This window comes from Notothenia coriiceps, unplaced genomic scaffold (assembly GCF_000735185.1).
Source record: "Notothenia coriiceps isolate Sejong01 unplaced genomic scaffold, NC01 NC01_scaffold00019001, whole genome shotgun sequence".
In the NCBI taxonomy this organism is placed as follows: domain Eukaryota; kingdom Metazoa; phylum Chordata; class Actinopteri; order Perciformes; family Nototheniidae; genus Notothenia; species Notothenia coriiceps.
Window position 1 is genome coordinate 338,880 of NW_011351702.1, and position 15,590 is coordinate 354,469.

General features: G+C 40.5%; 1 protein-coding gene across 1 annotated transcript in view; it reads right to left on the minus strand.

Moving 5' to 3' along the window:
• Positions 1–5,794: 5,794 nt before the first annotated feature.
• Positions 5,795–15,590, minus strand: part of LOC104951657 (ankyrin repeat domain-containing protein 33B-like) — a 14,344-nt gene continuing 4,548 nt past the window's right edge. The window contains exons 2-6 of the mRNA XM_010778367.1: positions 10,647–10,776; positions 10,082–10,222; positions 9,385–9,526; positions 8,749–8,947; positions 5,795–7,941 (exon numbers count right to left, since the gene is read on the minus strand). Of these exons, the coding sequence (XP_010776669.1) occupies positions 7,396–7,941; positions 8,749–8,947; positions 9,385–9,526; positions 10,082–10,222; positions 10,647–10,776 (1,158 nt within the window). The 3' untranslated portion in view covers positions 5,795–7,395. The remainder of the gene's footprint in view (positions 7,942–8,748; positions 8,948–9,384; positions 9,527–10,081; positions 10,223–10,646; positions 10,777–15,590) is intronic.

Below are 15,590 nucleotides of genomic sequence, written 5' to 3' on the forward strand. Positions count from 1 at the left end.
TCAAATTCAAGTTTGCAACATTAGTTGAATTTGAGCAACTCAAGAAAGTCAGTTCTACATTTTGTTGAGCCACATGGATGTAAGAAAAAAATGTAGTTTATTCTCCTATTTGAACATATTTTCATTTAAATATTCAAATAAAAAATAGTTGCAAATGTACATTTCAAAAAGCAATTTCAACTGTGTACTTTGGAAGTAAAAGGAGGCAGGAAAGTGGCTCGCCTGCCTGTCAACATGACTTCCAGTCACAGTTTGGCGCATTAATACAGTTAATGTGTTCCCTGCCTTACCTCTGCTTCAGAAGGACAGAGATAGAGGACAGAAGCTTTGAGATCATAAAAAGAGAAGACGGGCATTTGGAGGTCAAATCCATCCACATGCCGAGCATTCGCTGTGGAATCGGCTTTGAATGAAAAGCAACTTTTACCCACTGTAAATTAGTTTTGCCTCATCACACACACATGCAGGAGAAGTAGTGCAAAGCCTCTCATACAGTACAACACACACACACACGCACGCACGCACGCACAGAGAGAGAGAGGATGAGGGTCAACAAGGATGGGTGAGACGGGTAAAGTTCAGTGAGAGGCAAAGGGCTGATTAAATATATAATAAAACTTTATTCTAAGAAATCAAAAGATATAAAAAGTAGGAACCATGTGTTTGTTTCCTATGCATGATGGAATAGTAACAGCCACATGTTGCAGCTGAATGCCAAACCCCACATTCACTTAATACTACAATCCAGTATTTTAGAGGAACTAGTTAATACTTTGATATCATTTCAATTAATCGTGGAAGCTGCAGAGTGATCAATGCTATAGCTTTAAGTGTAGTTAAGGTGAGGAACAAAATATAGTCTGACACAAACTGGTGATGAACTCAGCAGGAAGACACGAGTGTGAGAAAGGGAAGAGCGAGTCATGTTTGTAAGACTCAGATTAGAATTCTGCACTTCCTCATGAATCATCAAATTCCTGTTTTGATCCGATTTAGCAGCGAGGGGCTGTTTATGGGCTTCTTGGGACAACAGATTGAGTTTGCAGAGCATGAGAGCGGGGACAGACGAGCGCTCCACGCTTCACTTCAGGGATTTCCTCGTTATTATGATTATCAGAGGGAAAGGATTTAAAAATGGGACATAATGTGCACGTTCTGTGTGTGCGGGCATACACAACACACTTCAAGACATTACATCACATGGACACTTTCCCACACTTCTTGTACACATCTGTTGTGAGTAAATCCTTTGAAATTATGTTTTCACGATCATTGTATTTTTTAATACAATCATCTTATTTTGTCTGCAGTTTCTACTTATAATCAGCCTCTTTCTTACTTATTTCTATCAATCAAATCAAGATATCAAAAGACATCATCTTGGATCTTGATGCCGCTTTTTTTCTGACATCTTATAGACCAAAGGATTAATCTACAGAACAGGCAGATTAATTGAAAATGAAAATAATCGTTAGTTGCAGCCCTACTTCAATCATGATTTTCCTAGCTGGAAAATATATAATGAATGGGATTTAAGCCTTATCTGTTCCCTAATGATTTGTGCGCTGCTACCAAGGAGGTTAATGTGTTCTGTGCAGTTATACCTGCAAGAACACCAGCTGTTCTGTTTGCATGCTCCTTAGACTGAGACTATAAGAAATCCTTTATTCCCTCGGCTGTCATTGGACATTCTGCCACCAACTCCATCACCTAGTCTTAATGTAAAGTAAATATTATTTTTTTAATACAACGAGTGGACCCAAGCCAGTGGAAGAACTAACCACTTTTATTAAGACTGTCACTATCAAGCAATTTTGCTGTATGAATTGTATGTTGCACTGTGTATGGTGAGTGCTACTTTCTCTTATTTACCAGTGCCAAAGACACATTTCCATTATATGTAAATGTAATGGGGAATAAAGTAGTCTGAATTATTATGGTAAATACTCAACACTAAGTGATTTTGCAGGCTAGGCTGTAGTCTTGAATGTACTACAAATATTGGCTGCCTGTGTTGTGTTCAGGGCGATAAGGACTTCACCCCCGCAGCCGCTCAGGTGGCTCATCAGAAGCCCCAGCCGTGCGTCTCCAAGCTGCCCGCCTCGCAGCACATCAACCAGCCCATCCACCAGCCCCGCAAGTGAGCTGGCACCACGACGGCTGTGCTAACTCTACCCACCGGCCTCCCCTGATGGAACACATACCATGAAGATGTTTCCCCACCATGCACAGATCTCCTCTCAGTAACTACAGAAGTTGTTTGTATTACATGTAAGAGGAATTTATGCCAATACAGCCATTGTAGAAGTTCCCCCCCCCCCCCGCTGCTCTGTTTAGTTTGTGTCCTCTCCTTAAGAGGGATGGTTGTCTTAAGGTGGTATACATGGTGGATGGGACTTCTACAATGGCTTTAGTTCAAGGATTAAACATAAATGAAGAAATCTGATTCTGTGGGGGGACTCTCACTGCAGCGATGTGCCAACTGATACCGCACCTACCAGCCAATCACAGCAAGCTATCAACCAGGCCTACTAACCAATCAATCACCTGCAAGTGATGAGCCTACGCTCCCGCCTTATACCTAAAATCTCCACAGGCCAAAAGAACCAATCCACAAATCACAACCAGTATTATGTTATTAACACAAACCAAAAAGAGCAGAACTTCTATATTCCAATACTCAGTGTGTTGTCATAATGTACGGCTACTGCATAGACCAGAGAGGTCAAATAGATAATTATGACAACTATAAGAAATTATTAGCACAGACACTGAGGTTAGCTGCACTAAGTCCATTTGACCATTTCAATAACTCTTATCTTTAGATAAAGGTAATCTCCCTGCAAAAACATTCCATAGAAATATATATATATATCAGAAATCTATATCGGTCTTACAAAATATTGATACACGCAGGCACACACCACCCTTTTCCTTAAGCACCCATCCCCTTACACTCAAGTGTCATTTGTTGCAACACTAATGTTCAGGTTTCGATGAAAGAGAGAAATTAATAGATGTCTTGCCAAGAAGGAATTGATTTCCTATGTTGATTTAATTCAGTTTAAAAGAGTTGTATTTTTTGTTCTCTTGTTATTATTCTTGAGTAAATTGTTCAAATTGTACAAATCTATGAGTGGAATTAGGTATTAGGTGTGGTTTAAATGGAAAATAAAGATATGGACTATCTTAACAAAAAACCTTTCCCAGCTTGTCTGTATTTGAATGAGATGAGGGATGACTGGACAAAAAGGTGGACATTTTGTCATGAGAAAAAAAATATCGTAAGCCCTGTACTAACCAAGGAGAAAATTACAATTCCAACATTTTCAAGTTGAATGCAGTCCCACTTGATGGATGGTGTCCTGGGTATTTGCACATACCACGGTGAATTAGCAGTCTGCACTGAGGGATTTAGGCTCAGGTGGTGTTTTGAAATGAAACAGAAGCATCTCTCCAAGAGCTGTCTGCTGTTTTCCCTTCCGCTCACACACACACACAGCGTGCACCAGGTGTTAGTGCATGTAATCCATTTTTACACAAGCATCTGCAACCAGGTGTTCTGTCAGTTCATGTTAGCCCAATAAACCAGCCAGCGAGGCTTAGTTGGTATGAGCCTCTGAAGCACCCTATTACAGCAGGTACAATCTCCTTGACTGCATGGTTTTATATAGTTCTCTCGATGTGGCAGACCTCTCATCCCCTGCCATGCTGCATTAGACTGACTGGGAGAACAGCATGAGAGCGAGCCAGGGCTAAAAATGTAATCTAGTGCCGTGCTCCGGAGTACTTACTTGTATCAGTATAATTTGACTAAGATAAATTGGGAAACCTATTATTTGGCAGACCAATGGATTGAAAAGGAGACAATACTATTGCAGCTAGTAAACACAGATACAATATTAAGCACATAACGCCTATTCAATTTGAAATAATAGGTATGTAGGTTTACTGTTTCTGGAGTTACTTTGTGGTCTAACAGAACAACAAATTGCCCATGAGCAGGGAAGTGCTCTCTATGTGGGTTTATTTAGGAAGGAAAAATGTACACTGAAAAAAACAGTCAAGGTTACAGCGCCAAGTCCTAATTTAGAGCCACTTTATTAGCGGTGAGTACACACCACCAGCTGGTAGCCATGTGGTCCTCAGGAACATAAAATCTGGCTCCAGCTTGTTGAGACCGGTCATTTCTGTGACACTGCCGGCTGAAATCCTTCCAGAGATGCTGTGGTTTACTCAGTCAGGCAACAGTGGTATTCAGTCATTTCTATTGGGACCTTTTTTGGATGGGCTCATGGTCATTTATTGATAAGGCATCGGGGCAAAAATAAGAAATTCACGGTGACATTTTGACTCCAGTTTCGTTAAGTCAAACAACCTTTTTTTCTTACGAACTTCCTTTTTTTCTCCTGTACCTAGGGGAGGTATTCCACAAACAGCACTCACGGGATTTTATAAAACTAACCTATTTTCTAAAGTGTTACTTCTGAATATGTCTAATAGAAAGTATAATTTAATGCAAAAGTTTTGGTAAGATTATAATTTTTCGTACTTTTTCTCAGCTCCACCACTTGCAGTTAATTTTCAGTTCTCACATTGTAGATAATCCTGATGCTGATTTAATTGAGACATTTTCATTTATTCATACTTTTCAGATTTTCAGAAATGGAATTCATTAAGAAGGACCTACTTTATCCTTGATTGCATCACGGTATCATTTCACAGAATACTAAAAAAGAGATGAAAATGATATATAGCTCTCATACCTTCTGCACTCAGATTACTTTGAGTTCTTCCTAAACCTGGAAATATATGGAGACAGTCATTGTGGCCATAAGGATTACATTTGCATGAATTGTTTATGACTAAAGTCTCGTATGTAGTTTACTATTATTCAGTTATCCCAAGAGAAATGTAATAATTAATTCAATTTAAGCATGCTTTTGTTTCTACTTCCCTTGCTCAACATTGCTCCTGGTTTATTTCCTGACACTTGATGGCAATGCCACAATCTGAGGATATACTGTCATTTAAATGCAGATGTCCTTAAAGGTGTTACACTAACCAACCAGCAGAGGGCCTCAGTTCAGGATTCCCCCTAAATTCAGAGACCGAAGCACTCAATCAGTGCTGATCTAGATTCAGGTCATACTGCCTAAATCCCAGCCAATTGGATCAGATGATGCCATTATATCTGTCAGTGTATCCTCAGTGTCACATCAGTTGATAGTGTTTATTGAGCCATATCCTAATTTCTATGAGGGATGTTGGTCGGGATGTGGAAGAAGAAGGCGGGAGGTGCATCGCTGACCAATCCTTTCGCGCTTCATAATCTCAGTTTACAATCTGAGCCAACAGCTGTGAGCCAAAGCCATGACCTAAATATTATCAGATGCATTTAGGGCTAATAGGTTGTGTCCTATCACTTATACACAACCCTCTATAATCTGAACGCTGTGTAAGTATATCTTATCTATTCTTATAAGTATATAAGAATAGTATATTCTTATCTTCAGTGAATAAGAATAGATAAAACAAACAAATGATTACCAGAAATCAATGACGTCATAAATATGAAATGTGATATATCTTGCCATCAATAAGTCATTTATAAGTTATAGTAGGTATAAAAAACAAATGCCACAGTATAGTGACTGGATGTATATTACTCCATTAAAATATGATAAAAAGTCAAATTATAACACAACAGAAAATGTCATTAAGTAATAATATAATGTTAAAAAATGCTCTATACTTACTCACAAAAAAACAGCATTGAAAATAGATGTCGTTTTTATTCATGGTCAGGAAACTTAGCCTCCCTCTGAACAAACTGCACACTGTAGACATTGTCGGCTGTGATACTGCATTGCCAGCAAAAAGCCTTTTCCCTATAAAACATTTCCTTATGTTGATGTTAAATATGTTAATCCTGCTACACTCAGAGTTTGAGTGAACAACTCGCTGCAGTTTGCTCCTCTTTTGTCGTGTTCAAATGACTTCCTCTGGGGAGTATCTAAGCAGATTGCCATTCAGAACTCAATGAAGTTTATTTGAAGAAGTGATTTGGCTGCACACTGCCCTTGTAACCCCTTAGCAACTCATCACCATGTATATTAGACACACACTCTTGGATGGCACTTAAGCTGCAATCGCCATGAGAAGTTAGGACCGTGAAATTGTGTTCTAAAAAATTCCGACAATGTAATATCATTACTCTCCCCGTGGCTCTGGCTGTTTGAAACTCACAGCTATTTTTCGCCCCATTATTTTTGACTTTTTAATTCTTAAAACAGAGCTGACCTCATGCTCCGTAATTATATTTTTTTTATCAGAAGGGTCCATTTATTAGGGATTATCACTTCATTTCTACTTGGACTGTCACATTGGCCAAAGATCACCCTTCTCTCAATGTTAAACAAATCCCCCTAATGCTGAGGTTGCAAATTCAATCAAGTAAAACATCTCCTTGTTTTCTTATTATCTACTCAACACAACATGGCTGAGGCATCAATATTTGTCTCAATCACATCCACAGTTAGCAGTTTATTCCGTTACCATCCTCCGTACCCTGTGTAAACCAGTGTCCATCTTAGAGTCACATTCACCCTGATGAATGTGGTATATAATGTAAACACGTAGAAAAACGTTCACTCCTTCCCACTTGGTAAGATGTGAGTGTGACATCACAATAGTGCTCCACATTTCAGTCGTGAATCTTAAGACTAAAAAACATTTTCATATATCTGTATGTGAAAAAATCTATTTTGATTACAAAATAAAAAAAGTTTTTCATTGAAAAGCGTTAAAATCTCTAATATAAAATATATTTACGTAATACATTCATGGGTTTTCATTATAAAGCATAACAAAAAGCATCTACAAATATTGCTGCCAATTGCCATTCAAATTTAAATAAGCTTGTGTTTATCTTTTCAGTCAATATGACGCACCCATTAGTACTCTTAATATTTAAGACATTATCCCAGAACATAATAAATCTCTTCCAATGTTTCGATATAAAGATGAACACATTCTGAAAGAAGTTTCTACTACAGTGTAACACAGTACAAAAACACTGCATCAAGCGCTCAGAGTGTATCAAAACATAGACCAAAGCAATAAATATGAAAAATAAGTTAACCAAAAGCATTTCAAGTATCAAATCCCCTGGGTATCACTGTTTGACATCATAAAGGACACTGAGCATTGTGCATGTCTAAAGCTGCTAGCTGTGAGGCCAAACTGACAGTCAGTCTTCTGTCTCATGTTAGGAACACTGCTGGCAATTCATATATTCTAGAAAACAAACATTAAAGCCAAAACACTTGCAAGTCAGGCTAGACTTTGTCTGATTTGGGCGTAGTGTAAATGTCTTCTTCCAGAGTAAATATATTATTTCCTTTTCCCAGCATCCAGGTGTCTCTTGGTCACCGCCTCCAGCCGCCTCCTCTCCGCCTCCTCGGCTCTCTTCCTTTCCTCTTTCAGCTCCTTGTACCGCCACTTTGGTATTTGCAGCAGGTGCCCCCCTCCATCTTTGGCGCTGCTCTTCCTCCGGATCTTTTCTGGTTCATAAGTAGGCGTGGGGGCCTTGGTGACCCTCACTTTGGGGACTCTGAACCCCGGCCTGACGCTGCTCCTCCTCAGCACCATGTGCAGCGGCAGCAGGCTGGTCCTCCGCAGCTCCAGAGCCTCGTTGTTCTCCCCCAGCGTCAGGCTGGGGCTCCGGTGCCGAGGCATCAGGCTCTGGGCCTGGAGGCTGGCCCGGCGGTCCACAGAGTGTTTGGCCACCAGAGTGACCCTGGAGTTCTGGAAGAGTTTGAGGTGGCTCTCCACCCGGTCGGGGTTGATGGAGCGGAGATCCTTGGCGCGCTGCCGGCGGATGATCTCCGGAACTGAGTAGCGCCGTTTGCCCACAGCGGGGGGGCTGTCAGGACACACCTGAAACAAAAACAGTTTTTGTTATTAAATCAGTATTAGTAGCACAGCATTAGTGATTATAGTGATATTTGTTTTATTTTATATACTAAAAGCCTACTAGTCTCCCTTTTGTTTGCAGTATAGCAGTTCTGGAAACCTTCCATCAGATAAGGCTGCCGTGAATTATTTATATCCTCTAATTATTTTGAGCAAATCCCGTGAAAAAGCAGAACATTTGCTGATAGAATAAATGATAAACCAGCACCAGATTTATACTTTAATAGCACCATTACCATAATATTATCATTAGTTCATTTGATTAGATTTAATTCTGTTTTTGTGAATGTTTCTCCTTCAGGTCTCTGCAAATCGATTCAATTAAATAGCAGTGATGAAAGAACGACGAAATAAATGGAAGAATAGTGCACACTGTTTCAAAATCACATTATTTTTGCATAAACTTTGTATTATGTTGTACTAAATGTCAGCCTTGAGAAAGGGGATCCTTTCAAATATATAAATAAATACTTTTTGGTCAAGTTTCAAGTCTGTTTAAGGTGAGATAAGAAAACAAGCCCTGATATCTCCACCATGCTGAGTATGTACAATCACCACGAGGGAAGGCACAGAGGTGAGCAACTTTAACGACTTCCTTATCACAAAAAGTGGTTAAGGCTTCCCCGTATCTTAGCTTACATTTGCAAAAAGCATGTTGGTGTGAGGGAGTAACTGCGGCACAGTGTGATGTGTTCTTGGATCTGGTGGTGGGCTACTGTTTAAAGCTGATGAATGAATAGGTGTATAAAGACTGAGAGCTTTACTACTCACGGTGTGGCATGCCACAGCAATAAAAGGGCTCCTCATGGCAGTGGTGATAGAAACCATGTGGTCGATGACTCCTTCCTCCTCAGGCTCGGTGACGTTGGCAAAGTGGAAGACGCTCCGCACCGTGTCCGACAGGCGCTTCAGACAGCCGCGTGGCTCCTGGGACCTGGACACCAGCGAGGCCAGAGGGGACCACTCCAGACTAGAAGAGCAAATGTAGAATAAATCCACTGAGCAGAGGCACTGCCATCGTAAAGTAACTCATAGTCTGGCTACTTTTCTGATGATGTATGATATGTAATGTTCTGTACCTTGGTCAGGTATTTTGATGCTGCCCTGAGCCTTCTTATATCTTACACATACAAAAATGTTTTTGACCTTGTGTTGCCTGTCTAAAATGATCACTTCCTGCAGCAAAAAGTGGAAAGTGCAGTGAATGTAAACATGTCAAATAGGGCTGTTTTTTTCTTCTATGCTATTATCAAGGCCCAAGCGATTCAGGACAGCTATAGGAAAAACTTTAACTTTGTTCATTGTCCGTTTTCTTTTCTTTTTTAACAATTTCATTACAATTGTATGTGGGCCATTGGGGCAGAGAGACAAGTTCAGAACAGAAACAACTTGAACAACTCATGTTACCTGTAGTTCTCACAGTACTGGCGCGGGCAGGGCCGCTCCATCAGGCGCGTTATCACCCAGGCGGTTTCATAGCGACCCGTAAAGAAGGCCCACTCCCTGGCATTGAAGTGGCGACCGAAGTCTCTAGCATTCAGGGCAGATCCTGGTGGACACAAAACAAACTGTTACTGTCATATGTGGGAGAAAAGATAAGAAAGTAGGGATAGGAAGAGTTCTCAAAAAGGAAGAGAGTGCTTAGTGTGCTCAGGACTCACCACTACCACAGGGCTATGAGATGTGTTTAAGTGCCAGAAATTGCATAATAATCAATAGCAGTCCTGGCCTGATAGCAGTAAATCTTGACTAGAACTCCCTGTCTTGATGATTTAGTATCATATCTGTCTGTTAGTTTCATAGTTATTGCTAAAAAGAGAATAATCACCCAATAACTAACATTTGGATCAATGCCAAAGCTAATTCAAATTGTCCATCTGTGTACCCATTCCAGTGAAAATCTGCTCGTATTTTCCTGAGCTGCCCTTATGACAAAGTAATGGCAAAAATAAACAACATATTTTGTGGTTGTAATCAGTGGAAACTGCCCGCAAAAATCAAGGTCATTTGTCAAATCCAGACATAACACTGACATATGTGTCATTTGTGTGTGATTGCTGGAGAGTTTTTCTACATTAGGTGTAATCCGACACATTTGACTGACCTGCCATCATGAGCGAGCGCACACACTCCAGCCTGCCCTGCATGGCAGCTTTCATCAGGGCCGTGAAGCCGTGGCAGTTCCTCTTCTCGATGTCCAAGCCAGAGAAGTAGTTCAGCAGATAGTTGGTGATGGTTATGTGGCCTTAAAGAACAGAGGGGCAGAAGGTAGTTACTGGAGGTCACAACGTACTCTGTCTTCATAATGTTGGCTCGAATAAAAGCTGCTAAAGTTTATTTCACACTAGTCCATCATGTATTGGAGAGGTGTGATCCACATCCCTATGCCTGTTCCTTATTCGCTTTCACACAAGACACTCATAACTTCTGTTCAAAAAGTGAGATCCGACTCTTTTATGGTTGTCTGTGTCAGTATTAGTACCGATCTGCCTGTGTATGTGTGCATGTTTTCAAGTGATTTCATTGCCGCCTGTGTTTGTATGTTTTTAACAAGCTGTGTGTGTGTGTGTGTGTGTGCACGTGTGTGTGTGCGTGTGCGTGTACGTGTGTGTGTGTGTGCGTGCGTGCGTGTGCGTGTGTGTGTGGGGGGTTGTGTTTGTGTGTGTTACCTGCTTGAGCGGCAGTGATGAGAGCCGTGTTTCCCTCGTTGTCCTGCCAGTTGACGTCAAGGTGCGGACACTGAGACAGCGCTATGACGACGTCCACGTAACCTTGGTAACACGCAACCAGCAGCCCTGTCTGAAACAAAAAGCGACAGGAGAGGAGTTTAAAGATGAGAGTAACAGTGAGAGGCTTTTGTTTAGAATCAGCAAAAAATGTCCAGGGAAAAAAAACTTGGCAAAGGAGTTGAAGCAATAAAAAAAGGCTGACATATAGGAAGTAGTATCAGTAAAAACCCAGAAGACCTCTGTGCACCTTTCCAATCTAATATCCTTAAATAAATGTTAAATCTGTTGACATTTTACTGAGGACTGAACCGTCTTGAACTCGGAGGAAAAATAGACTGTCTCCCTGTGTGATGTTTTTGTGTACTTTTGTGTGTCTGTGTGTACAAGCTAGAATAGGAACCCTTTTATGTGTGTGTGTGTGTGTGTGTGTGTGTGTGTGTGTGTGTGTGTGTGTGTGTGTGTGTGTGTGTGTGTGTGTGTGTGTGTGTGTGTGTGTGTGTGTGTGTGTGTGTGCGTAAATGTTAGTCTGCGGGTGTGAGTTTATGTGAGTTCGAGAGTCCTGTGGAAAACTCCTGTTAAAGTTGGGTACTTTCCGGAAGGTGCACTCTTCATCAGCCAACACAAACAAGTTTACCACCAGAGATGGGAAGAAGCTGTGAGTACGATTTTGGAACACAACGTTCTCAAGTATAACATAAACACAGTGTCGCTTTTTTACACATTCAAACATAGAATTCTTTTGGAAAGAGATGTCTTTTACTAACTCAGAGCACAGACATTTATGAAAAAGTCAATATTTTTTAATGATGGGATTTGTTTGATGAGAATAAATGGGACTAGGGAATGATTTAGATGTTGAGAACTCTAATTAGACGCATATTTTGTTTGCCACATGCAGTGCAGTATATCTTTCATCTTCTCTTTTCTTCATGAAAAAAGGCTAAAACTCTCATGTTCTACCTTATTCTGCCTTCAAATTGAACTCAGGAGATTGTTTTCAAGGGGAGAAGTAAAACTAAGATATTATTCATGTTTCATTTGTTAGCGTGGTTAAACAGTTTCTAGGCAACTTAGAAAAGAGTGGACACTATTTACTAAATGAAAACAGTAAATGATGTATGAGTGTATTTTTTACTGACTAGACTTGTAAAGCAGCAGCTATTGGAAAAGATTTAATTTGCAACAACGTCAATGAAACAACAATATGTTATTCTTAGCTTCCTTAATTGGCACACCCTAAATGGACTTTTAATTAGCGCCTTATTAAAGCCAGGTGTGCTGGAAAATTCAACAAGTCAAATCTACACCGTGTAAAAACACACAGACAGTGCTGGATTCTGCCTGCTGACACTAATCCAGGCATACTGTGTGCATTTTCATTCAGACAATGTATTTCCAGTAAACATATAAATCCCCAATTCACTTTCACAGCTTAAAGGCTTTTTCAATGCTAATGCTAAAAACAAAACCTGATGACCTATAGACAATGTGCTTGACAAAATGGACTTTAATACAACCAATGTATTAAACTAAGTGCATATTTAATATCATGCGCAATAATTCTTTAAAAATGTGACTTTAAATCCAGCAACATTTGCAGGAAAGAGTGAAGTATTTTACTATTTAGGTAAGTTGTTACAATTTGTAATGCATTTTATATTTCTAGAGCAATTCACTGAATCGTGAAGCGTCTGCCGTGACATGATGTCCTCATCAGGAGAGCCCTCATAAAATCTATTTGATGCTTTTCCCCTCTTGGCACAAGCAGCTCACTCTGTAACCCGTTCCATTATTATTTCTAACTCTGGTATAAATGTCATCAAAAGTTCTGTCTCGTTGAAATGAAAACAAATCATAATGACAGAGAGGGCCTGACGGTGTGGAGAAAAACGTCCAAACCTCCCCCATAGTTTCTTCTTATCAGGTTGCAGAATGTTTAAATGATCCTCAATTAAACAGGATTAAGACCATATCTACTTTATGAAGCATCAACAAGTAACCAATCTGCAAGAAAAAACATTATTCTCACAGCATGACGTTCTGCCCAACATACTGCCTTTCTTTGAGTTTCTGTGCATCAGACTGGACAACTACTTTTCAGGCAAGGTGAGAATGATGCAATGCAGTATTTACATTACATGTACAGTGATGTGTTTTGCCTGTTAGAAAAAACTGAAGTTAAACTTTTGGCTGAAACAAGCCAGGCTGTAAGCCAGCCGGAGATACTGTCAGGCAGGAGAGTTACAAATGGAAAAGGTGACATGAAGTCCTGAGGAATAACTAGTGGGCTTTCTGAAAGAAGTTCACTAACACTGGCACAGCTCCAGATTGCTCTTTCTGGTTAGACAAACGCATGTAGACCTTGTCTGTCACACACACACACACACACACACACACACACACACACACACACACACACACACACACACACACACACACACACACACACACACTCTTGGCAAACCTCCAGCCTCACTGTGTTGTATAAAAGCGCTTTGCCCTGCAGCTTGTCTGGAGCAATCTCAGTCGTCTGGCAATCTCTTATTTTCTCTGAGAACCTTTTTCACACAATCACGCAAAAGCCTTTAACTCCTAAGCTCTAATTTTCTAGTCAGCACATCCTTATTTGGAGTATTTGTAACAGCTATTGGGCTCTGATGCATCTTAACAGTGGCTGCTGGTGATGGAGGTGACTGAAGAATCTGATAGAAGAGCACCAGCTAAATGCACACAGCATACCATTTGAAAGACACATGAATCGATGAAAAAGCAATCATGTGCTACACAATATTAGCCACTCAGTGACTAACTCTAGGGCTAAAGGGATACAAATAACAACACTAGCAAGTAGCTCAATAACCCTGAACCAATCAAGAGGGGTACTTCCAGAGTGTGTGTGAGACTTTGACCATTATAGACATTTCAATCCTTACCCATAATTTTTGAGGGGATTATGTGTTTTGTATGTAGGCCAAATGAAGATGCACACTATGGTAATTGTAAAGCTTGTACTTGTTGCTGATGGACGCAGACCTATGCCCTCCCTGACCCTAATCTCCTCGGCTCCATGACACAGGACTGGACTTGCGCTCTTGAGCCAAAAGGCCTTGTGGTGTAAAGTGGTACTTCGTCTAATCTCTTGATGCAAACACTATCAATACTGAAACTTGCTCTTCAAAATTAATATTACTTTTATCAATGTGCGTAGCAATATTTATTGTGAGTTCCTATGGGCTTTGATTATGGATGCAAGGCCCCACCATAACCATCATACGTTAGCAATAAGCTATCTTTCCCTCTAAGACGTTCAGCCTTTAGTAGGATCCATCCTGCTGTTAAGATTTAAAAACTAAATGTATTTTTGGTAATGCAGATTTCAACCAATTGATGTAATAACAAACCAAGGTGATCAGTAGAGGTTTCTGAGCAAAACTGACCCACACACACAATCTGGTCCACTTATTATTAGCCCATATACACAGACAAACAGACCAAGACAAACACACACTCACAAAGTAATCTGGTGAATATTCAGAGCTAGGAATAGAAAGGCTTAGCCGTATCAGTCGGCAACACAGAGAGGGGGAGGGAGACGGCAGAACTGTGCATCTGAAGTTGATGAGAGGACGTGGTAATAATTGGCTCCAACAAAGATGACCCGACACCTTGTATTATCCTTAAAGTTCCTTATAGACATACAATCGATCACAGCCAATGTTCAACTATGTTATTAATTGCATTTTAAACAAATAGTGTAACGCAAACTGAAGTACATGTCTGAACTAGTAGCATAGCATTTGAATTGAAGTTATCCCTGCCAATTAATCAAATGAATGGACCTCATCAAATATTAGTTATCCTTATTTGTCCAGTAACTGCTTTATAATGCTTATTATTCTGCTCGTGCTATAAATTGTGGCAAATCTCTTCTACTGAAAACTATTATATCATTATCATATACACAAAAACAACAAAAAAACCCGACCTTTGTTTTCTTACTTTAAAATAAGAACTGGTCGAGGCTAAATCCTGCAGCGGCAGACCTGCATCTCTGCCGCCTGCATAAACAAGTATCAAACCTTCGTTTGGCATTTGACAGTACGTTCTTTGTGCTCAAGGACATGCACACACAGGCAAACACACTCTGAACCGCCCTCATCACATACAGCAGAGGCACTGACGCAGACCTACTGGGCCATGTTTCTGTCAATAGCCTCCCTGTTAACTGTGCGTTTCTTTCTGCAGCTGAGTGTTCACATGGCTGTATCAAATCAGCTGTGTATGACTGTTGCTTTGATTTTTCCACTCATCTGTATTTGCCAACAGCCAGCATCATGCTTGCTATCTGCAGTTCCACATGTCTGTCTCTCCCCACGTGTGCTTCATTTAGTCTGCTTGCCTGATGGTCGCACTGTACTGTATCTCTCCGTTAATGATACTTAGTGAGTGTTAGTGCATGCTTGTGTGCGTGCGTGAGAGAGAGAGAGAGAGAGAGAGAGAGAGAAAGAGAGAGAGAAAGAGAGAGAGAGAAAGAGAAAGAAGTCAGGCAGGGTGGCCTCATCACACACATGCAGAATTCAATCAACTTAAATGAGGCCACCCTGCCTGACTTCTTTCTCTTTCTCTCTCTCTCTTTCTCTCTCTCTTTCTCTCTCTCTCTCTCTCTCTCTCTCTCTCACGCACGCACACANCTCGGTAAAATAAGTATTTGGTCACCTACAAACAAACAAGATTTCTGGCTCTCACAGACCTGTAACTTCTTCTTTAAGAGCCTCCTCTGTCCTCCACTTGTTAACTGTATTAATGGTAAGGATGTCCCGATCACCTTTTTTTGCACCCGATCCGATTCCGATCATTTGATTTTGACAATTTGCCGATACCGAT